This window comes from Marmota monax, unplaced genomic scaffold (assembly GCF_021218885.2).
Source record: "Marmota monax isolate L192 unplaced genomic scaffold, Marmota_monax_Labrador192_F-V1.1 WCK01_AAM20220418_F8-fsc00133, whole genome shotgun sequence".
Lineage (NCBI taxonomy): Eukaryota > Metazoa > Chordata > Mammalia > Rodentia > Sciuridae > Marmota > Marmota monax.
Genome location: NW_026694821.1, coordinates 2787524 through 2812071, shown reverse-complemented (window position 1 = coordinate 2812071; position 24548 = coordinate 2787524). Strand labels below are relative to the sequence as shown.

The 24548-nt window shown below is 44.4% G+C and overlaps 1 protein-coding gene across 2 annotated transcripts in view; it reads right to left on the bottom strand.

Annotated features, from left to right (window-relative positions):
- Positions 1–537: 537 nt before the first annotated feature.
- Mturn (maturin, neural progenitor differentiation regulator homolog) overlaps positions 538–24548 on the bottom strand; it is a 28556-nt gene continuing 4545 nt past the window's right edge. Inside the window, exons 2-4 of one of the 2 annotated variants that reach the window (XR_006847615.2) lie at positions 18817–18939; positions 5610–5770; positions 538–1008 (exon numbers count right to left, since the gene is read on the bottom strand). Coding sequence is in view for 1 of the 2 variants with exons in the window: in XM_046426030.2 (XP_046281986.1) it covers positions 5660–5770; positions 18817–18939 (234 nt within the window). In the remaining variant the exon portion in view is untranslated. Of the gene's footprint in view, positions 5771–18816; positions 18940–24548 lie in introns of both variants that reach the window. The other variant, XM_046426030.2, reaches the window with a different exon arrangement.

The window sequence follows — 24548 nt, the reverse complement described above, 5'->3', positions numbered from 1 at the left end:
TGTAATCTCAGTGGTTGGGGAAGCTGAGGCAGGAGGATCATGAATTCAAAGCCATGCTCAGCAAAAGTGAGTTGCTAAGCAACTCAGTGAGACCATGTCTCTTAAAAAAAAAAAAAAAAAAAAAAAAAAGATAGGGCTGGAAATGTGGCTCAGTGGTTCAGTGCCCCTGAGTTCAATCCCCAGTACCCCCCCAAAAGTCCTCACATACTAAAGTACTAGTTCAGAGGTAGTATAGAAATTTACTAAACACCAGCTACAATACTGGTGAGAGCTATGGATACCCCCAAACACATATATTATTAACCTCTGGATCTGTTTTATGTAACCACCACCTCCTCCTCCTCTTCCTCCTATTCTTCTTTTATTTTTTTTTTTTGGCTTACATTTTTTAATTGGGTGACATTCTTTTTTTTTTTTAACTACCTCCTTCGTAATCTCTCTTCTCAGCTTTCCTTCCACCTCCACTTCTGCCCCTGGTACTTAAGTGTCCATTAGGACCAAACTTTGTGGAGAGAGTAAACAAGAGACACACACCAGCAGGGTTTGGAAGGCTCTTTAATAGCAAGCGTATGGTAATTACATCGTTGGATGAGATCCTCCCTCCAGGGAAGGGAGGAGGGAGCAGATGTGGACAGGGTGCAGGAGAGATTTTTTTTCCACTGTTCGAGGCATCTAACAAAGGGCAACGGTTTTTGGCAACCCATTTCACAGTTTTGTAATTTACAAGAGATTTCTTTCAAAGGAAATGTGAAGGCAAAGAAAGTACACACACCCTACAGGAAACACGTCTTGCCTAAAAAAAAAAACCCAAAAAAACCAAAACCAACAAAAACAATTGTTCCTTGCTTCTGCTTCTCCTGTCGATGGCTAAATGTGCTCTCATACACCAACTGGGACTGACAGGCAGATGGGTTCCAATTTGCCTGGCACTGAAGGTTTACTTCCTCCTCTACAAAGCTGACGCTTGTACAGAGTACTCTGCGACTTGATGCTTGTATCAGAAAGTACCTGGTAAAGAAATGAATCTTGAGAAACAATAACAAAATGGAAGAAAAAACCAGGGGAAGATAGTTTACCAAGAACAGACTGTCAGCTTCCTCTCTAGTACCAAACAACTTAAGTACAGTTCCAATTCAGTATTGATTTTTGTGTGGCCTGGTACACACCATGAACTGCTTGTGCCTCTTCAGCCTTCTGGTGCTGTAAGCGGGGTTTCGAACATGAAATGCTGACAGTACACTGCCATGGACACCCTGGGCTACTGGCATTCTGTCAAGTGTTAAAATTATTCCATATAAAACCTAAAAGACCTCAGCTTCTCATGTCATACCTGTTATAATAAAACCAAGAAAACTGGGTCTTTATGAAAGAAGATTATTTTTTAATGCAAAAAAAAAGTTAGGCTTCTCTGAAGATGAAGCAACCGACAGGCAGTGACATCTCTTTGGAGTCAGTGCTCACTGGGATTTTCATTGTGCTCTTTCTGCAACCCTGAAGCAGGTGAAGCAGATGGTTGTGCCCGACAAGGGCCTCTGGCAGCCCTGGTGAGACCCAAGTTGGGTTTCTGTTCTACCTGCCTGTGATGATAGCTGCTCTTGGATCTGTCAGCACTCTTGGAAGACAGGCTTCTCTGGCCGGCAGCTGGTTTTAGTAAGGGAAGGAATGTCACCAGATGTGCAGAACACCTAATGCATCTTTTGGCCTAGGGACCGGGGGTGCGGGGACATTTTTAAAATCACAAAGCCATCACCAGCACAAGGCCTTTCCTCTCAGTCCTCTCTGCAGTCAGTTCTCTGAAGCTAGGAGGCCCCTAGAGTCAGCCAGGAAAACAGTTTTCCTGCACCTCATGGGGTAACTGTCAAGGGTGCCCCCCCAACTCAAGACACCTGACTTAGACACCTAACTCCTTCATTGTGCCTATTCCTCTCCTCCCACCCCAAATGAAGTCCTGTGGATTCCTACGTGCCTCTCGCTATGCGAAGCCAGATTTGTTCATACTAGTTTCTCAGCTCATGAATTTAAACATGCCCAGCAGGTTCCTAAAATATCAACTGCACCGATGTTCTGGGATCACAGCTCCCCTAGGACCATCCACTTTGTGCTCTTATGAAACTGGAATAGTATTCAGAGACGCATATTGTGCTAGAGAACAGTTTCCGTTTATACGTGAACAATGACAGTTGCTACTAGAGAAGTTTTCTCTTAAGTACACTGGGAGCCCAATTCTGGCACCAGGACATAAGGACAATCTCCCGACATAACAGACTTTTTGTGTTCTGCTCGTGGAAGAACAATGTACCATGTGCTGCTGTGGGCCTGGGGGACACGGGTGGACACCTCGGTGCACTGAACCCATGGTGGTGCCAGGCACTGCGTGGGGCTTCACCCTCCCTGGGCCTGCAGTCCCTGCAGTTCCCTGAAGCCTGCTCCACGCATCAGACAGAGGAAAGCAACCAAGCAGCCAGAAAAAACGTCTCCATGTTTCACTCAAACCCAGGATCAACGTTTGGTGTGTTATCACAGGCATGATTTCCAGATTTCACTGCTGGCCACAGGGATCAACAAGCAATCAGCACATCCCCCACATTCACCCCCCCACACACACACTTTACTTTCTCTCTCCTGAATGACAGGGTAAAAGTCAAAGGACTTCTTTCACTGTCTTTCAATTGTTCTACATGCAAATCTCCCCTCTCAGTTAAGCTAAATGCATACCACTTCCAAAGCCTCCAATGTTGGGACACTAAGAAGCTATGCCCTCCACAGGCAGCATATGTACAGCTGAGATAAGCACATCTTCTGGGGCTTCCCTGTGCCCTCTCCTAGGAGAAACAGGATTTCATCAGCCACACAGGCTGGGGCCCATCCCAGGCTCCAGAAGTTTGGACACTCACAAATCAACACTTTCTAAAGCAGTCCACGGGGCCAGCATCCTAAGGACAGTATCTTTGGCAAGATTCCAAACACATTTCTTTTTGTGTCTCTAAGTGTCCTTGATGGTTGCTCCTACATACACACAGTTGGTTAAGCAGGTAAAGAAGGCCAGTCTTAAAAGCTGGAAGAGTAAATACCCCTGTTCCAGAGACTAGCCAAATAACTCATCAAGATCCCACAGTCAATAGCAGAGGCAAGCCAGATGTGGCAGTGCACACCTGTAATTCCAGCAACTGGGGAGGCTGAGGCAGGAGGATCTCAAGTTTGAGACCACCTCAGCCATTTAGAAAGGCCCTAAGCAACTTAAAATAAAAAATAAAAAAGGCTGAGGATGTGGCTCAGTGGGGACAGCCCGTGGATTAAATCGCTGGTACCAAAAAAAAAAGGCAGAGTCAAGTCTAGAACCTAGGTGTCTTTCCTCACCCCAGCACACAGCTGTACCTCCTAGTGAGTGTCTATGAAAGGTCCCACACCTGTTGCACCACAGAATCAATTCCCTAACACAGGCTGCCCAATCTAACTGACCGGCAGGTGCCAACGAGAGTATCCATGTGTGGGCTGGAGGGAATGTTTGAGTAAGCACACCAGAGCACTGCAGGGATGTGCACACCATCAGAGAAGGAAGTTTTAGAGGAAACAATTGGATCTGCTTAAAGCCTTTGGGGTTTTACCATGAAATAAGTCACACAGTGATCTCTCCCCAACCACTGAGGCAGAACAGAGACCAGAATTCTCAGTGAATGGCTGACCATTTCAGCTCAATTTTTATAAACAGAACATGAACATGGTGATACCAAAATGTGTCTGGTTCAAGTCTAAACATTTTTTTTGATAAGATATATTCTATAGTAACAACCATTCCATTCCCAAGCATATGTAAATTTAGATGTAAAGCCCTCTGTGTGTAAATTCCAGTTTACCTTAGAACTGGAGGTACCAAACCTGGGCACTCTCTGCAGATGTCAGCTCATGATGACCTCTGTTCAGGGCAGAGCCAGTGGGCACGGGGCAGGGCTGCTGAGGCAGGACACACCCCAATGGATGAATCGCTGAGTCTGCTTTTGCTAATAGGTTACTCTAGGGAAATTGATCTGACTTGAAATTAACCTTTAATGTGCTTTCCCAAGAAAAGAATAAAACATGGATCACTGGAGCACGGATGGAGACCACCGTGTTATTTACCAATGACAGAAAAGTACAGCACACTATTAGACCACGAGTAGCCAAGCTCCTCACAGCACCACTTAATTAAACAGAAAATGCTAAGACGATCAGGTTCACACCAACATGCCTGGAAGATGTACAAGACTCCCATGAGTTCTGTGGCCTCTGCTACTGATTTTTTTAATTCAAAATACTGACAACCTAACGGGCACATGTGTGCATGTTTGGAACATTCCCAGCCCAGATGCTAGAGGAAGTCAAGTGCTGTAAAAGAGGCATTCATTCCACATCCTACGTGATTAGAACCAGAGATGATGCCCGAGGTCCAAGAAAACGAGTATGTCAAATAGTTCCAACCTGGCATTACAGAGATGTCCCCAGTAAGCATTTGTTGGCTAAATGAAGACAGCAGTTGTTTCTGTGAGTTGTCTGAGTATCTTGATCATTAAATATGCCCCCTTTAACCAAGCCACCCAATCATCAAGTTGCCTATTTTCATGTTACTTTAAAAGTTCACTACTATTAGGTTCCTTAAAGTACTTGTTATAATTTTAAACAAATTAAAGAACGGGAGCCTTTTCTTGACTATTTTTTTTAAGAATAAAAGATTAAGAAAGTAAAGGATTCCGTTATACTTTTTAAAAAAATTTTTATCCTGGTTTATTTTCCTACTAAATTTATATATGAATCTATGGCTTCAAAGTTTAAGTGGCACTTACTTGGATTCTGGGCATTTTCTTGATTTAACAAGTGGCCATCTCATTAGAAAGACAGACGGTAAATGTCTCATTTCATATATGGGATGGTTTATAAAATGCTTAAAGAAATTGTTAGTTTTAGTCTTTCACCCCTTTATATTTTCCACTATTAGACTAAAAAGTGGCTTTGGAATTAGCATTTTTAAAACAACTGAACAAGCAAGTAACATTTATATCTAACCAGGAACCAGCTGCTATGTACCAGGTAACCAGCTCAGTGATGGCGAAACACTCCAGGCTTCTCTGCCTCTCTTACCCTCTTAATCCAAAGCTAAGTGATCATCCTTTTCTGCCCTTGTATTTGCACTTGTGCAGTTTAATGACTAGATATTTAAACTCATGCTTTATAAGCAAAACCTTTCACTTACGGACACTTAAAAGGTACATAAAAGTGCAGACTGCATTGCTTCTCTGCCATGCTGTTCCTCAGCCAGGTCACCTGCGAGGACTCAAAACACATCCTTAATACATTCAGAGTTCTCTACATTCCAGTCAGCGAACGTTAATTCTCCAACATAAACTCAAGAGAGAATAGGCAGCCACAAAAGACTCTAAATTCAAAGTGGCAAAGGCTACCAAGACAACTCCATAGAAACCCCACTGAAGCGGGACTGAAATTCAGGTCACTTCTGAGCAAAGCTCATCACAGATATTGTGTGGTCATTAAAAAGGTAATTCATTTTAATTTGGATGCTGGGAGCCAGACGTCCTGTTTTGAAGTGCTAATGCTAACCCAGGAGCACAGGACCCCACCTAGGGTACAGTGGGCTCACTCTCCTTCTCCAGAAGGTGCCCTTGGAGGTTTACTGCTGACTGACCCCCATTTGGGGGTGGTCCGCTTCTGGTTCCTCCTCCTCCACATCTGCACTGTACTCTTCAAATGCATCATCATCTGCATCCGGAAGCCCCAGTAACTACAGGAAGAGAAGGAGAGAGAAGCAGCTGTGAGCACCAAATGGACCACAGGCAGGAAGACAAGCAAAGGCATCACATCCCATTAAACAGCACCTCAAAGGACTCAACAGAGAAGCTACAATTTGTTTTCCAAGACTCAACTACTCCTACCGCTGATTTTTACTTTGCTTTTTGCAGTACTGAACATTGAACCCAGGGGCACTCTACCACTGAGCTACATCCCCAATCCTTTTTTTTTTTTTTTTTTTTTTAGTACCAGGGATTGAACTCAGAAGCACTCAATCACTGAGCCACATCCCCAGCCCTATTTTTGTATTTTATTTAGAGACAGGGTCTCATTGAGTTGCTTAGCGTCTCACTTTTGCTGAGGCTGGCTTTGAACTTGCAATCCTCTTGCTCAGCCTCCCAAGCCTGGAATTACAGGCAAGCACCACTGTGCCCAGCTCCCCAGCCCTTTTCACTGTTTATTTTTGAGGCAGGGTCTCACTTAGTTACCCAAGCTAGGCTTGAACTTGCAATCCTCCTGCCTAAACCTCCTGAGTAGCTGGGATTACAGGTGTGCACCCTGCCCCGCCCACTACCACTGTTTTTATAATTTACTGGAAGAGAATGTTAATCCTTTATGATTAGTGTCTCAAAGGCTCAGTTTTTCTGGGCAGCCTGTAGAGTCCCTTTTTTTAAGTATCAAACATGCTAGGCAAACATGCAAAATGAATTCTTAAAAAATCATTTTATGTGCATATATAAATATACCACAGGGAAGCTCACCTTTATGCAAAGTAAAAATAACCAATCAAATGTAAATAAATAGAAGAGTGAAAGGAAGTCTAGTAGAGGAAGGAGAATGGGGGAGGGCAGGGAAAAGGGGGATCATGAACTGAAGTTGAATTCCATGCATGTATGAATCTGTCAGGATGAACCCAATTACTATGCACACCCATAAAGGTCTAATTTAAAAAGTGCTTTTTTTGTCAGGGGAGGTGGCACATGCCTATAATCCCAGTGGCTCAGGATGCTGAGGCAGGAGGATTGCAAGTTCAAAGCCAGCCTCAGCAACTTAGCAAGGCGCTAAGCAACTCAGCAAGACCCTGTCCCTAAATAAAATACAAAATAGGGCTGGGACTGTGGCTCAGTAGTTAAGTGCCCTTGAATTGAATCCTCGATATAAAAAAAAAATGCTTTTTGAGCTGTAAAAAAAAAAGCATACTGTATATCTATGCAGGAACATAAAATCTGTGTGCACATGCATATATCTGTGAGGTTAGTGATAGCATATGATGAACAGCACTGACATTCCATCAAGACATGAAAAACTCTGTCTCCTATTCTATTTTCTCCCCCCCAAACACATGCTATTATGAATAGCGATTCATAAAAATGTTGAGACAACTAAAATGTTCATCAGCAAAAGAGTTAAATAAATTATGGTGTGTCAGTAAGATGAACTCTTAACATATCCACTTAAAATGGTGTTTTTGAATTATTTAATGATATAAAAATTGGTACTTAAGTGTAAAATTGGTAAAATTGCACGTTCAATATGAGACAGTTTTCTAAAAATTTATACATAGATGCATTAAAAAGACTTCAATAAAATATATCTAAATGTTGAAATTTTTTGGTTAGTTTATGGGATGATGGATATTTTTTCCCTTTTTCATCTTTTTATATTTCCCAACACTCTAAGGATGATCAGGAACATTCAGAGTGAATTCATGATAAACATTTTTGAAAGGCACAGTCAGGTCTTTGGTTGGAAACAGTGCCATTTGCCAGGTCTGGTTAGTATGAATCCAAAGCTCTTGTGCCAGAAGGAAGTCTTGACCTTCAGGGATCCTGAGTTTATCGGTGACAACCTGGCAGTGAGTGACCAAAAGACTTTTTGATATAGTGGCCTAGGGACTGATCACTTTCAAGCCACATCACCAAGTTGCCCTAATGGCTCAAACACGAACAGAATTAAGACACAAAAAAATCACAGGGCATGGTAGCGCATGCCTGTAATCCCAGCAGCTCAGGAGACTAAAACAGGAGAATGGTGAGTTCAAAGCCAGCCTCAGCAACAGAGACACTAAGCAACTCAGTGAGACCCTGTCTCTAAATAAAATACAAAATATGACTGGGGATGTGGCTCTGTGGTTGAGTGCCTCCGAGTTCAATCCCTGATTAAAAAATAAAAAACCAACAAAAAAAAGTCAGCGTCAGCGTTATCATTCTGTTTAGTCTGTATTGCCTGTCTACTGTCCTGCCACCTTCTCCCCAACTTCCTCCTAATTGCTCAAATGGGGAAAGAGTGAAAGTAGAGGTCCAATCGAAATAATGCCTGTGCTCTGAAGTTCTAGAACTGCAACTCTCACAGATCCCACAGTGCCCTATAGACATACTCAGGACAAAATCATCTATGAGGCATTATTGGTCATACTATGTACATGGCCTGCTAAGGTAGACATAGACCACTGTAGACACATACTGTCCCCTTGGGCATGTACTACAGCTGTCTCAGAGCAACATGGTCACCTTGGAGGAGAAGGGCAGGAAGGGTGGGTCTCAATTTGTCTGGACAGGGTGTGCTAATCTCGGATGTGAATGGGAGAAAAGAGAAGCCCCCTTTTTCTTACTACTGTCTCACTTCTAGGTTTTAGTGGATGGAATAAAACAGTTGCCTCCAAAGAGAGAAAAGACGGCTGGTCACAATGAACACAGATGACCACTGTGTGCCAATGAAGTGGCCAAGTTTTATTTGAAGAGCTGCTTGATGATACAGCAAAGTGGAAGTGTCAGAGTGGTCACCTCCCTAATAGCTGGTAAATACCTTGTTGCCATGACCAGGAATTCCCGAGTCACCTAAACACCAATTGAAGATGCAGAAATTCAAAATAAATTAACTGTTCACTTCACTGAAGGGATGCCAGTAAATGAGAAATGGACAACGGGATCCTCTCACTTAACAGATGTGACTGGTAAGAGCTTCCTGGAGTCCTGGGTTCAGAATTCTGAGACTCAGGGGGAAAGATTAAGGTCAGTTAGCAATGACTGTCATGGATAAGGAGGGTGCAGCTGAGCCTCCTTGTCCCAAATAGACATGCCATCCACCATTCTTCTTGCTAGGAACCAGGTGATACACATTGATCCAAGCTGAAGAGCACTTAACACTCTCCGGCTCATCAGTTTAGCATGCCTTGTTGAAGAGGACCCAGCAGGCCAAGCATGAAGCCAGCTCTCTCCCCCTCCTCTTTCTAGCTCCCTACCTTAACCTTCAAAGCACACAGTCACAGGTCCTAGAGCACCAGCCACAAGGGAAGCCCTCCACTTTAGCAGGAAGTGTTTTGATTGTTTTTGGAAGAACTGCTCACCCCTTACATTTTGCAGGGGTTGAAGAAGAGAAGCCCATTCTTGATGATTTTCTGGGTTGTTCAGGCACTTAGTGCAGGGGCTGCAGATCCACTGAGAGGCTGGGAGGGAAAAGACACTGGATCTGGAGTCCTGAAGCCAGGGCTCTATTTGGTGGGGACATCTGCGCCACAGCATCCTCCTCTGTGAATCGAATCATGAATCATGACGCCTGCTCTAGCTCACAGAGGAACAAAAGATGGAGCTCAAAGACATGCAGGTGCGGTGGTCTGCAAACAGTCCAGCGTCATGGAAACACCCAGCCAGATTCTCCTGCTTCCCTTATGCTGGGCACAGTCAGCTCAGTTATTCAGGGAGTTCCTGCTGCCTCAGTAGACTGCTCCAGCCAGGCTTCTCCGCCTCTTTCCTGCTGTGCTGCTTTCTAGACCCCCCTGCTGTGAATCAGCACTCTAGGAAGTAAAAAATGGTGAACCTCAATCTGTCAGCCTTTTTGGTTTGATTCCAGGCTTGCATTCAGCATTTCACTGAAGGAGGGGATGTCTCATACTTCAATAATGGTGAATATTAACTCACTGTCTGCTAGATATGGTCTTGAGCAGCTTTACATATGCTGATTCCTTTGGTCCTCATAATAATCCTGTGGGGAGGTGCTATTGTCCTGAGGAGGTGCTATTATTATCCCCCTTTACAGGTAAGACCTGGAGAGGCTAAGTAACCTGCCAAACTCACCTGGTAATAGCAAAGCCAGGATCTAAACCCAGGTGATCTGACTACAGACATTCCATACCTAATCATCAGGCTACCCTGGAGATGCTTGTCAATGCTGTGCCTAATAGCTAGATGTTTTAGTGTTTTCTACTGAGAAATACATGTTTTTAAAATATGCAATGCCAGGCTGGGATGTGGCTCAGGTGTAGAGTACTTGCCTATCATGCATGAGGTCTTGGTTTCAATCTAGATGGGCAAAATATTCAAGCTGGGGCTAGGGTATGGCATAATGGTAGAACACTTGCCACAGCACATGAGAGGCCCTAGGTTTGATATCCAGCACCACAAAATAATAAAAAATAAAAAGAAGAGAAAATGTGCAATGCTGATGTCTACATTTATGTATACCTATGCACAGTCTAAAATACCAGAATGAGAATTTGCCTAGAATTCCGAGAATATCATGCAGATATAATAATCTAGCATTCTCATCTGTCTCATTACCATCTATGGAAGCCAAATCTAAATTTAACTCCTGGATCCAAATCTTTCACAGCCAAGAAGAGCCAGATATGGTGGTGCACACCTGTAATCCCAGCAACCCAAGAGACTGAGGCAGGAGGATCACAAGTTCAAAGCCAGCCTCAGCAACTTAAGTGAGGCCCTAAGCAACTTAGTAGGACCCTGTCTCAAAATAAAAAATATAAAGGGCTGGGAATGTGCCTCCCTGGTTTACCACCCCACCCCAACCCCCTGCATAAAAAGACTGGGAACACAGTTCAGTGGTAAAGTGCCTCTGAGTTCAATCCCCAGTACAGAAGGAAGAGGAGAAAGAGAGGAGGAAGGGGAGGAGGAGAAGCAGCAGCAATTTTAGAGTCAGGAGTACACCCTGGTGGGTCCTTCCTTTTATTGTGCCCATGCCTTCTGGAAAAGGAGACAGGTGAAAAAAGCTGAAGTGCTGGTATATTTACATTATTCCTGACAGTTATAATCACACATCTCCCCCCCCCCTTTTTTTTTTCTCAGTAAGCTGGGAAATAACAAATTTCTGCTCCTTCTGGCAGGAACTACGGCATTTCCAGAGCCCTGCTGCCCACAGGCTCCCTGGGAGCAACCTCCCATCCCACAGGACCGCAGGCCCACCCATCCTAGCAGGCTGTGTGTGAAAGGGATGCTGCCAATGCTGAGAATTAAAGTCCTAAGACCAGAAAACCAGTCACCTGTGGGTCTGACGAGAGGGCCTCAGGACAATGATATAATCTATCTGACACCACATTCAGCTGACATTTGGCATCACTCTGAAGGGGGCACTCTTTGTACTCAGTGGCTAGAGTCTTTATCAGAGGGAAGGCGGTGCCTCTGCCTTGGACAGCAGTCTATCAGTGAGGCCTCTGGTGCATACATTAGGTGCCCTGGGCCTTCAGAGTTCCCTTATGCTGCTTCCAGAGGCTCCCCTCAGCATTTCTTGAACCTTACTGTGTTGGTAATGCACCAAGAAATCTGCCTAAAATGCAGTGGGTCTCAGGTGGGACCTAATTCTGCATTTTGAAGAAGCTCCCAGGTGATGGAGATACTTCTAGTCCAGTAGCTACTCTGAGTAGTGAGATGCTGAAGCATTTGGGTAACCTGACCCCATTGATCTTAGTGATCCATGATGTTTGGTACCATCGTGATTCCAAGAAACCCATGACTGAATCCTGATCGTTTTTTTGTTTTGTTTTGTTTTTGTTTTTGGTACTGAGGATTGAACCCAGAGGCACTTAACCACTGAGCCACACCCTAGCCCTTTTTTATACTCTATTTAGAGATAGGGTCTTGCTGAGTTGCAGAGGCTGGCTTTGAACTTGCAATCCTCCTGCCTCAGACTCCTAGGCTGCTGTATTACATACGTACACCACCACGCCCTGTTCAGTCTCCTTGATACCAGGAAAAAAAGAGATAGGCAGCAAGACAGGATGTAGGAGCCAAATAGGCAAAAGAGGTAGATGTCTCTTACTTCTAGGGGCCATTTTCCTTTTAAAAAAACAACAAGGGTTTGAATGTTTCCAACATGAGCAGAAAACAAAAGCCATGATAAAATTAAATTTACCAACACTCAATACTGTTTCTTCAAACCCATTAAGTGTACAGAATCTTTTCTCATGGGACTTTGGGACCCACTGGGGCAGCTCCACAAGGTGGCTTCCTTTTCTTCTCCAGGCTGTTGTTCAGACAACAGGAGCAGAAAAAAGAATTAAACTATTCTGGGCCACAAAAAAATTTCTGTTGGGAACCATCCCTGAGTCGTCAGTCATTAGTGGCCAAGTGAAAATATCAATCTTCCTCATGTCAGTGAGCTGGAATTAGGGTATTTTTTTCTGACAGAAGCATCTTTGTTTTCTGAGAGAAGAAACAGAGTCACACTGTGACCTCGGGCAAAAAGACCTGGGTCACTTGGAGAGAGAAACCAAAGGCACCACAGGATCTGATGCCAGGGGGGACCGTCAGAGCAGCATCAACCAGAGCAGCACACTGTACTGCAACAGCCACAGGCTCCAGGGGACCCTGACGCCCACAGGGCAGAAAGAGACGGAAGACAACCCTCTAGGAAAGGGCAGTCCCTTGCTACAAATTGGCAAGGATTTGCAAGGGCAAAGATGAGATTGAGTTATGCAGTAAAATTGGAAATAGTAGGCTATCGCTTCTCTCATTTATTCAGAGTCAGTCTGTCAATCATCACAAAATAAAAAGATACAAAAACATTGAGAAAAAAAATGAATGGCACAATCACCATTATTGAGATCCATAATCACTGTTTCATTATCTAGCTCAATCACATGACGGCAGCTACTATCATCTGAGGGTCACGTAATGCAGGGCTCCAAGAATGGACTTGCAATTTGCCAGTTATTGGTGGAGTTTTTGAAGCCATTTATGGGGAGTAGTGCCTGCCACGGGATGGCAACAACTCCTGCATGTCACTGTCATTTCCATCCATGTACCACTGGGATATGATGGGCCAGTGGAAGAGAAAATGAATCACACCTCTGAGCCCCTGGAGTGGAATAGGATGTGGGCCACTCTGGGAGGGAAGATGGTCAGCTGAATCCAGTGAGCATTCCCTAACACCAGCCATGAGGAAGAAACTGAAACCAACCTCAGCAGGGTGGCTGGACTATGACAGTCCTTTGTGTCCTCAGTCTGATTTCCTAACTCCCCACTGATCCACAAGACAGTGAAACAGGCACTGTCCCCATTTTAAAGATGGGAAACTAAAGTTGAGCAATCTCCAGGAGGCCACACAGCATGGGAGCAGGGTAGGGTAACTGATCCCACTCCCCAACCTGGGGACATTGCTAAGGACTTGAGTTGAGGCAGCCAAGATGGGCTCTTCCTGGACCTTCTCCTTGGCTAGACAGCATCCTGCTCTGAGCATGTCTACAGTGGAACCTTCTCATGAAACCACTTCCTGGCCCTGTGTGCCTCCACTGGCCCCGACTCTGACGTTCCTAGCACTTGTAACACATTGCAAGAAAACAGCTTTTAAAACGTATAATGTATAAAAAAGTATAAAGCATCCATGCATCTTTCCTGTAGCCTTAGCACCCAAAGTAGTGAGCCACATGGACTAGCTACTCAGAGTGTTTATTTCGCCCAAAATTAGTGTTGATAAATTTTGTCTTACTTTTAAAAATCCCTTGCCCTAACCAGATGCTTCTGTCAAGCTTGTGATGAAATTAATTGGCAAATTGTTTTCTTTCTCTACCAAAAACCTAAGCCTCCCACCAAAGTTTTCAGTAAGTCCTGATCACCTCTCACAGTATTTTGCCTCGTGTCTTCACCTCATCCACATCAATTATAACATTTATTTAGTGCTTATCACGTATGATGCTCTATAAAACTACCCCAGCAAAATGGTTCTGTTTAATCTTCTCAGAATCCCTAAGGTAACTATTATCAGTAGCTTCCTTGGTTTATAAATGAAAAACTGAGAAACAGAAGAAAATATAAGTAACTAGTCTAAAGATGCCCAGTCAACAAGTGTTCCAGGATTCAAACCCAAGTGGCTTGAGCCGGGTGTGATGGCACATGCCTATAATCCCAGTGGTTCAGGAGACTGAGGCAGGAGGATCATGAGTTCAAAGCCAGCCTCAGCAACTTAGTGAGGCCCTAAGCAACTCAGTGAGACCCTCTCTCTAAATAAAATACAAAAAAGGGTTGGGATGTGGCTTAGTGGTTGAGTGCCCCTGGGTTCAGTCCCTCATAGCAAAAACAACAAACAAACTAAAATAAACCCAAGTGGCCTCTCCACAGAGCTTGACTTCATCACTGTAGGATCCTGATCCCACATAACTGGGCTAAAAAACCACAAACAACACCCTATGTAGTATCTGCTCACAAAAAATCCTCTTAGAAATATTTCCCCTAAAGAACCCACAGAGTAGAATAAACTTGTCCAGTGTAGCATCTAGAAGCATGCCTGGGCCAAAATCAATGCCCTACCCTGTACCACGGGGTTTCCCTCTGTTTATGTAGCTGTCTCTCCTAGCCAGCACCCTGAGGGCAAGAACTGGCCATTTTGTGCCCTGCCCTGCACCCTTCCCAGCAGGACTCTGCAAGGCAGATTGATACATTCTGTTGAAAATGTGATGAAGTAGAAGAAAAACAAGGAGTAAGATGGCTAAAAAGAAAAATATATATATATTTTTTTCTTTCTTTTAAAAATCCAACAACAGCTTTCTTGAGAGAGGAGGAACTCTGTGACATTGATTGTTTCAGCATGGGGAAGGCAAAGCAGAGGAGGGGCACAGGTGTATAGACCCTGAAGTGTGGATGTTATCATACACAGTGCCCCAGGTGGCATGGCCTTGGCAGGGTGTTCCTCAGCACTCAGCTCTTATGCCCATGGACACAGGGTGCCCAAGGTCAAGTGAATGTGCCTGGCAGGGGTCCCAACAGGCAGCTGAGGACTGTCGACCATCAGGTATTTCTCTCTCTGGAGAGACTGCACAGGGCAGGAGGATCATGAGTTCAAAACCTAGAGATGGGGTGACCATGGGAAGACAGGGATTTGAAGGCCTGGATCAGCTGTTCTAAGATGCAGGTGAAGAAATTCCTGCTGGGGATACTCCACTGCAAAGCGGCAGCAGCCACTGCATGAGCTGATTCAATCACTACAAAGTTCCAGGGAAATGATGCACTGGTCTCACTGCTCCATAGCCCTGTAGCCCTGGGGTAGGTGCTTCTTCACCAAGTACTTTCAACTCTGGCCACAGCAGCAAAGCCTCCTGTCTGCCTGCTAAACCCAAATCTCCCTTTTCATTGAACAAACATAAGCAGCACCTCTAGGAAGAAGTGCACTACTCAGTGGAGAGAGAGAGGGCCCAAGTTTCCCCACTCATCTCCACAGTCCTTTACTGGGGCTGGCAACACTCTTTTTCATCCAATCTGGTGCACATTCTACCTGGGAGACATCACAGCCCAAAGGCACACAAACTACCCTTCCCCATCCTGCAAAGAAGCCTCTCACTGGCCTTTCCAGGAGGAGCAAAGACCAGCCAAGGCAGTTCCCTAAGCGTAACCTTTCCTAATGGAAGAGGCTCTTTGCTAGCTCAAGGCCTCTCCACCTGGGGAGTGATACCCCTGCTCACAATGTAAAGCTCCACATTGTTAATGGAACCTGGAAGCCCAGTATCATGGAACTGGATCTGTCTCCATGATACACACAGCTCAAACCAAAAAAAAAAAAAAAAAACTCATCCAATCTGACTGCTTTCAGCTACACATCTGGATTTTTTGGACTGCAGAATTTTCCTCCATTCACATATGACTGCCAGAATGCAGCCAGACTTAGTAAAGAAAAACAACAAAACAAATTCTGGCTGGCGCTTACTTCTCCAGGTCAGTCAGTTCCACAGCTGCTTTGCTCTCCAGCATAGAGGACATCCGTGTAAAGAAAACTGGGTGGCAGGCTAATGAACAAACACCCCAAAGAAAATCAGCTGCAGAGTGGACACTCCTTGTTAATAGGCATTTTGTTCCAGTTGAGATTTGGAGGATTTTTATTTTTTCCTCCTGTACTGGAGATTGAACCTAGGTGCTCTACCACTAAGCTATAACCCCAGTCTTTTTTATTTTTTATTTTGAGACAGCGTTTTGCTGAGTTTCCTAGGCTGGCTTCAAACTTCATGATCCTCCTGCCCCAACCTCTTGAATAGCTGAAATTACAGACTGTACCACTGCACATGGTGAGGAACTGATTTTTTTAAAAATTTTGCCTAACTTGATATATCTACTTGGATGTCCAGTAGGTATTTCAAACATCGATATGTCCAAAAGTGAGCTCTAATAGAATCACACCCCATCTTTTCCTCCTACAGCCCGCCCCATCTCAATGACTATGCGGGTCCCTTCAGTGCTCAGGCAAGAAACTCGGGCGTCATCCTGGTCTCTCTTTTTCTCACATCCCACTTCCAATTCACCAGCAAGTCTAGCTGGATCTGTTTTCAAGGTGTCCCCAGAATCCGAGCTCTCTATTCCACCTCTGTGTGGTGCCACATCAGGTCTGCCTGGAAGACATGACCAGCCTCCCTGTGGGTCCCTTCTTTCTCCTCTGACAGCTTAATCTCAACAGTCCTTAAAGCAGCCTCTCAAAATCTGAAGTCAGATCACATCCCCCTTCTTCTTGAACCCCTCCAATGGCTCCCAACATCCTTGGGCAGCTGCAAGGTCCTGTGTTCCCTGGACTCACCTCACTCTGTCCCGTCTCCCCTCCCCTTCGGCCAGGCTAGTGATTCCTGTCCCTGAAACACAGGTGCTTGCCACCCAAGGCCTGCGGATTTGCTGCTTTCTCTACCTGTGCTGCTATTCCCCTGGATTTCCTCATGGCTCTCTCCTGACTTAGCTTTTACTCCAGTGTTACCCTCTCAGTGAAGATTTCCTTGTTCCCCCTCATCAAACACCTCAGGATTCCTAACACTTCTTAGCCCCATCCATGATTTCTTTCTTTCCTTCCTGGCACCTATTACTGACACATTATATATAAACTTGTTCATCTTGTCCTCCCAGTCCAGAGCGCGAGCTCTGTGAGATCCAAGATGTTCACTCACTCCGTCCAAGTGCTGGGACCAGAGCAGTACGTGGTGCCAAGTGAAGTCGGATCACATCCCCTTCTCAAGAAATGTTTATTGGGTGACCGAAAGCAGGAAAGACCAGTACTTTTAACCCAAACACCCATTTTGAATGAGCCAAACTGGCTTACAAAATTAACAAACAAAAAATGAGCTGATTGGATGAATGATACAAACCAGAGAATGTGACCAAAGCCACTGAAATTCCACTCCTTACAGTGGTGGCCTAAGTGATGGGCCCCAGCTGTTCCATTGAGAACAAGTAAAATATGAAAAAAAATCATATTTAATATGGAAAACATGCTCTAGAGAGATATGCCTGACACAAAGAGCTGCTTTTGTCCTGTAGGCTTCTGCTGACCTGGAAGAAGCAGCTAGAAACTTTACTCCACTCTCAGCTTATTCTAGGAGATGGTGGACCGAAGTCAAAGCCTAGAGTCTTCCAAAAAAACAGACATGATGCCCTGATCCCACCCAAGCAGAGACCTGAGCTAGGAATGAGGATGAGCTAGGAGAGACAGTCCTGCAGGCTGACTGTTCTCACCTGGGGCACTCACAGAACTACAAGCCTCAAACTGTCAAAAGTGGTCTCAGACTGACAGGGCCCTGAGTCCTGAAGGAGCTAACAAAACTCTTTCTGGAGGAAGGTAATGTCATCTTAAGCCACAATTTACTCCTATATATAAACTTTTTTTTTTCTTTTTGGTATCAAGGATTAAATCCAGGGGTGCCATCCCCAGCCCTTTTTTATATTTTATTTAGAGACAGGGTCTCACTGAGTTGCATAGCGCCTCACTTTTGCTAAGGCTGGCTCTGAACTTGCGATCCTCCTGCCTCAGCCTCCAAGCCACTGGGATTACAGGTGTGCACCACCATGCCTGACCTACATAAACTTTCAAATATACAAAATGGCACACAGAGATGATCCAACACACAGAGAAACAAGACACCAAGGAGTAGGAACAGGCAGCAAAAGGGGAAAAAAGAAAGAAAGATGCCAAACAGACTTAGAAATAAATCTCGAGACACTGGAATGTTAGACACAGGCTATTATGCAAGCAAGCTACTGTGTTCAAAGAACTAAAAGCCAGAAATTACAGTGGAGAAGCAGATCATATTAAAAACAATTCAAAAAATAAATAGAAATTCGACAGCAAATACCATTGAATATGTAGAATGTTTACAGCAGGCAGGGAATTGAACTTGGGGGGGAACATCATGACATTCGTCATCTGACCTAAACTTCCAATAAAGACAGGGAAATAGGGAATGTTCAAAGCGGGGCTAAACACTCATTTTACATGTTTATCTGCTGGCAGGAAAACAGCCTGTCAGCAGCCACAGAAGGATGGATTCCGAAATCCCAAGAGAGGGAGGGGAAAAGCAAGCTCTGCACAAGAGACTTGGTAAAAAGGGAAAGGAATAGAACCAGGATCCAATTTCATCCCCATCTGCACCCACAAACATGGAAGTATAACATTTATATGCTTTCTGGCAAACCCTCAGTACAGACCCCACCATTTAAACAAAACCTCCCAACTGCTTCCAGGCTTGTGGGTTTGAAGTCTACTGGCCGAGAATAGGAACACTCCACTGTCTCACATAGAATCTGTCTGCTCTCCTCCCTATCAGGGATTCTCAACTCAAGTGGTGCTAGAAATAACCATCACCCCTGCAACAAGCAGCTGTGTCACATCCCGTCCCCTCCCCCTCCCCCACAGCCTCCCCACACTGGCTGCTATCTTTATGCCACAGGACAGACAAGAGAAAAACAATTAGTCAGCCTGGGTTTTGCCCACTTTCCCCACCACCCATGTTATTCAAAACACAATGACTGCAGAAAACAAGCTAGCTTTAGAGGCCAAGCAGGCACCTACAGGTCTGAAGGACTTGAAGACTTTTTCCAAGACTTCATGGAGTGTCTTCTTGCCACAGGAGGAGATGTAATCCTGCGCTAGCTGCAAGAAAGGCAGGCAGTCCTCGCTCTCGCTCCACACGTGCTGCGTGCCCCCATGAGGGCAAGGAGAAAACAAAGACACACAGGTCATTATCCTCGGGGTGAATCACAGACTGCCATGCAGATTTTTTTTTTTTTTTTAATTACATGAACCTGAAGACGGCTCTAGTGCACAGTGAAATCCATGTTCATTCAGGATTTGTTTGCCTGGAAGGGGGTCAGAAAATCTCTAATCCACAGAAGCCCCAAGCTCTGGTTCCTGCTCTCACCTGCTCTGTTCCCCATCTGCTCACAGGTAGCAAAGAGGTCAGGGGGGTGGACATTCCTCACTTGTGATTTCCACAGCTCACCTGCTCTAGCAGGCTAAGGGTGGTTTTAAGACAGTAGGGAGAAGCCTTTGCCTTCAAACTCCTTAACTTTGCCTTCAGCTATGGCTTCAGCCATAATTAAGCATAGCTCATAATCCGAACTTGGAACAAGTTGTTCCTTACTCAGATTAGCCTTCCAGTGGGGGTGGTGGTAAATCTACTTTTTTTAAATGAAATGAACTTAAGAGAGCACAAAAAGTCCACAGGAAGTCAAAGGTTTGGGAAACAAAGGTTTGCTAAAAGCTGACCACCCTGAACATGCTCTAAGAGAGCACTGCACCCAGGCGTCACCAAGCAAGGTAACACACGCAGAGAGGAAATGGGTTTTAAGTTTTATTTTATTCCTAAGGCTCGATAAAGTTTTCGTCCACATGAGCACATCTTAAACGGTGAGGCAAACCTCTCCCCAGACTGTGCAAGGCTCTGGACTAAGCCCAAGAAGCAGGCTGGAGAGATCTGAATGCAGAAGCCCCAGCTCTGCATATCTGAGGAAGACTCTCGGGTAACAGGAGTCTGTCAAATACAAGGATCTGTTTCAATGACAGTTCAACACTGATAAAACTGCATGAGGCCAAGGAGAGGGTTGGATATTTGGTGGATTGGAACAAGTCACAGGGGCTAGGCCACAGGGAATGAGATCTTTTTGGAGAAATGGCCCATGTCTCGTGCACAATCGCCCCCCTTCTATTCATACAAATGATTAAAGAATCACCCTAGAAAGTTATGCTTGACACTCAATAAACACATTTCATTGCCTCCCTTCTCACTGCAGGATTTCCAAGAACTAGATCTGCACACTTCAAATGCTCCCAGATCCAAGTGAGGATAACTAGGTGCTAAAGTGCCATTTTCATACCCCAATTATCTGTGTTTCGCAGTTGTAAAGGTCCATTTCCAACACCCGCTGCTCTAATTCCAGCAGACTTCCAGAGCTTCCTCCTCAACCTAATAAAGACAACAGCCAGGCCCTCTAGCTTAGGAGAACAGCTCAAATGTTCTTCCCTATTAATTAGAGACCCTTAATGCTGTAAAGCCACTGAAATGTCACTTATGTAATAGTCTCTTACATGGTAGGAAAGTCTGGTAGTACAAAGCACTTTTATATCCATTACTTATATCACTTGATTCTTAATTAACAGAGATTCAGCAAGAACAACAAAGTTCTACTCTATTACGTTCTGCTTAGCATTCATTTCACCCTCAAATCTGTAAAGTTCCAGCTAATTTCAAATTAGGACCCAACCTGGAACTGAGATTAAAATCTAGCATCACACAATTTGAAGCCTACCATCCTTAGACTTAGTGTCAAGATTAGAAAGTGAAAAGTTGAAATTTTATTAAGTGCTTGGCACAGTGCCAGGCTGGTAACAGTGTGTATCTGAGTAAGAACCTTCTTTCCACTTTTGCATCTGCAGGAGGATGGGGAGAAACGGCTTGTTGGACTTTCTGCCTTCCACATAGCTAAGGTGACTCAATGAATAAACCAGATACCCGGTGTGACTTTACCCTGAATTCAGAAGTATGTGGATCTATGAAAAACTGGTATCATACTTTTTTGTTGAAAGTGCATTTGGGCTTGAAAGTACAAAGTCAACAGAAAAGCTTATAACTTAACAGAATTACAATGTATCCACCACCTCCTGGCGATCAGTTTATTCAGATAAGTGTTTGCAGGCATCTCTAACCTCATGAAGAGATTGTTCATGTTGCAATGTCCATTACTCTCCTTTTGGAGTCATTCACTTATTCATACATATGTTAGAGAAGGAAGACCTAAAACCCACCAAAGGGCCTTGTGCCCAATTTCCTTTATTTAGCTCTCTACTTCTCCCTGATTCCCAGTTTTGTGGATTAAAACAAACAACCAAAAAAAAAATTTAATTGAATCTCTCTATCCGCATGAGAAAGTAAGGGACACAGGGTTTAGAACTACACAAATCCAGGTGGACATGGCCACTTAAAAGACACCTCCATTTGCTGTCTGCTCATTGTATTATATCCACTGCATCTCAGAACAAAAAGTATTTCACTTTATTTAAGCTGTTTCTTTCCAAAACTAATGAAGGCTGGTAGCAAAGAGTCATAGGATACAAGACAAGCTGAACTGAAAAATAAGTCTGCAGTAAGGGGGGAAAAAGGACAAAGGTAAAATAATGGAAGGAAAATAAGCTAAAACTAAGAGTGAGAAAAGGACAAACAGAGGAAGATGTGTGGGCCTGGCCACTTGTTACAGATGGGACACAGAGCTGGTGCTAACGCTTTTTCTAAGAAGCCCAGGCAAAGAAAGAAAAATCACCTCCCATCAGTATCCCCAGAGAAGACACTCAGGCACTTCAGGACAATCAACAGACAAAGGTTTGAGGGAAGAGGGTTACTTTCTCAGAAAAACAGAGGGGGTCCACATTAAAACCAAGGAAGGCAGAGAGAACGCTTGGGGGCAGGGCTGATGGCCCTGAGAACAGGATTTGGTGGTCTAGTCTCACAGAAAGACAAATAGGTGGGCAAAGACTCAGAGTGCTGGGGCCACAAGGCATGGCCATAGTAACTCCAACTGGGAAAATATTTTAAGCATATAACCCAACACCCATCTTTGATTTCAATTCCCAAGAAATTCCAGGTGATGCTTGGCACAGTGCCAGGCTGGTACACAGTGTTGTAAAAGCATGCTGCTGTTCTGGGTCACACTTTGAGAACCAGGCAAAGAGCAGAACTTTGGCTAATCCTATTTAGAGTGGTAATGTGGGAGTGGTGGTACATTTAAAATCTTTCTGGAAGACCTCAAGCAATGCCATTATTGACTACAACCAACTCCAAATCTCATATTGGGGTGAGCTTCAGTGAAGTGGCATTCACTGTACCACAATAAGAGGCCCACAGAAGTATAGGCAATCTGTGTCCCTTCTTTCTGTTAAGGTGGGAAGGAGTTTATTATAAAAGCTCACCCAGCTAAGAAAATAAAACTATGCCACCTATAAATAAGCAAATGAACACCTTTCCCTTTCTACAGTGTAGATGAGAATATCTAGTTTGTCAAAAAAATGGTATTAAATCATTAAGGTAATTTGATCCTTCTTGTTTTGTGTATAAGCTGTGTGCTCCTACTATTCTAAGTCCTGGTGGGCATGCTGCTGGGCCTCTGGGTGCTTAAGCTAGTAGTGGTTTGTGGGTGTTAAGAATACATACATTTCTCCTCTCTGGACAGTTATCTGAGTCAGGGCCCTTGCTATGGGCCTCTCTCATTGTAGTGTAGTCGGCCTTTGTATCCACAATTCTGTATGTGTGGCTCCACATCCGTGTAGAATATCAGGAGAAAACTGTGTCTATACTATATATGTACAAACTTTTTTCCTGACATTATTCCCTAAATAAATAGAGTATATATAACACTTAAAATGTATCTTATATTGTATTACGCATTACAAGTCTAGGAGAGAGTGTGTAGGTTGTATAAAAACACTACATCATTTATATAAAGAGACATGAGCATCCTCAGATTTTGGTATCCAAGATAGGACCTGGAACCAGTCCATTAAGGAAACCAAAAGTCAACTGAACAGATGTGTGAGTTTTCTGCCATTCTAAGTCCATTCTGAATTGGTGCAGTCTAATCCAGAACTGATTTCTGTCCATAGGACAGCTGAACATAAAAGCCACAAACCACCCAACATGATCAGATGTATCTAAGCAGAGCTTGCTCTTTGTGTCAACCATTGACCCATTTTACCACAGGCCAAACTGAGGCTCAGAAAGGTTAACTTGCCTGTGGTTATACCAGGAGCAAGGGGGACAGCCAAATATCAAGCACATGCACTTTCAACTGCACTTTGCAAAATGTTTAACTGAGCCTCCGACATCCATTTGTAAGTCAAGGAAGATGATTATATTCACAGGGGGGTTCTAAAGATTACAGGAATAACCTGTATATCGCCTCTCATTTAGCAGAAACCTAGTAAATGCTTATTACCATCTATTTGGATTCATATTAACATAACTTGATTCTCTTCAGGTTTACGATTCCACAAACACAAATCGCTTATCTTTTCTCAGAAGTGGCCTCTCTGTATGGACAATGCACGGCCCCTGCGGAGTGTCACATGCTGGCAAGCACCTTAGCATCACTACTCACATAATCCTCATTGTGATTATGCAATGAAGGTATGCCTGACCCAGTCTGATAAATGAGGAAATTGAGGGTAGCTCTGAAATAGAAGAGGAAGTCTTCTCTTTCTTATATACCACCACATAAACATGATGTGATCTCCTTTAAGTTATATAAGTTATATTTTCTCTCTCCCAAATGAAAAGGTTGTTATTTAATCAACTAACTAGTTGAGAATAGAGACATGCACAGTCCACAAAGGGGGAAAATATACATATATACAATAAGCAAACACACATATATAAAGTCAAATCACACAGTCCTTCCACACAAAATCTTTTTTAATTATGACAATGGTTATCTTTGCTTTTGAATTGAGGGAGGATTAAAATACCCAGAATTTTGGATCCAAGCATGTTTCTGATGAGCTGACAGAGGGGGTGGGTCAATAAAGGAAATGGCTCCTCTCTCCTGTAATCATGAGCACCCAGGCCTGGAGGGGCAGGGCAGAGGAAGGAAGAAACCCAGCTGTGCTCCCAGGAAGGGATACACATGCGGTCACTCTGTGGGTAGGGCACGTGAGCGGCTGCCAACACTCCACCCACTCCTCAGACCTGACTGAGCCCTGGACCTTCTGAGTTGCAGAGGAACGGGCACAACGGCCTGCCCGTGAGCTCTCGCCAGGGCCCAGGAGCCCTTGCTGTGGCACCTGTAAAGTTAGGCAGGGTGGCCTGGCCCTGAACTCCCTCCACAAAAGAAACTGGAGGGGTTTTGGTTTGGGGGCTTTCTTTGCGATGCTGGGAACCTAACCAAGGGTCTCATGCAGGCTGGGCTGGCATGGCACCACTGAGCCGCAGCCCCACAGCTTTTTTTATCCAAAGTACTACCCATTCACAGGGAGGGGTCCCAATCAGGGAGGCAGTCTGGAAAGGGACAACATGGTTGGGATGGCCTGTGAAGTGAGAGGGAAAGAGTGCACAAGGGACCCAGGAGCCATCAAAGTGAAGGGACAATCAAAATAGGTCCTTGCTCCTGGCTCTGAGCTACTGGCCTGATCCTGCCTACAGCCACTCTTCTGGTGACAGAATAGGTATCTGAATTGGGCTTCAGTCCTGCCTCTGTTACTTCTTAGCACTGTGAGTACTTTACACTCAGTGAGTACCTTACACTCACTGAGCCTCAGTT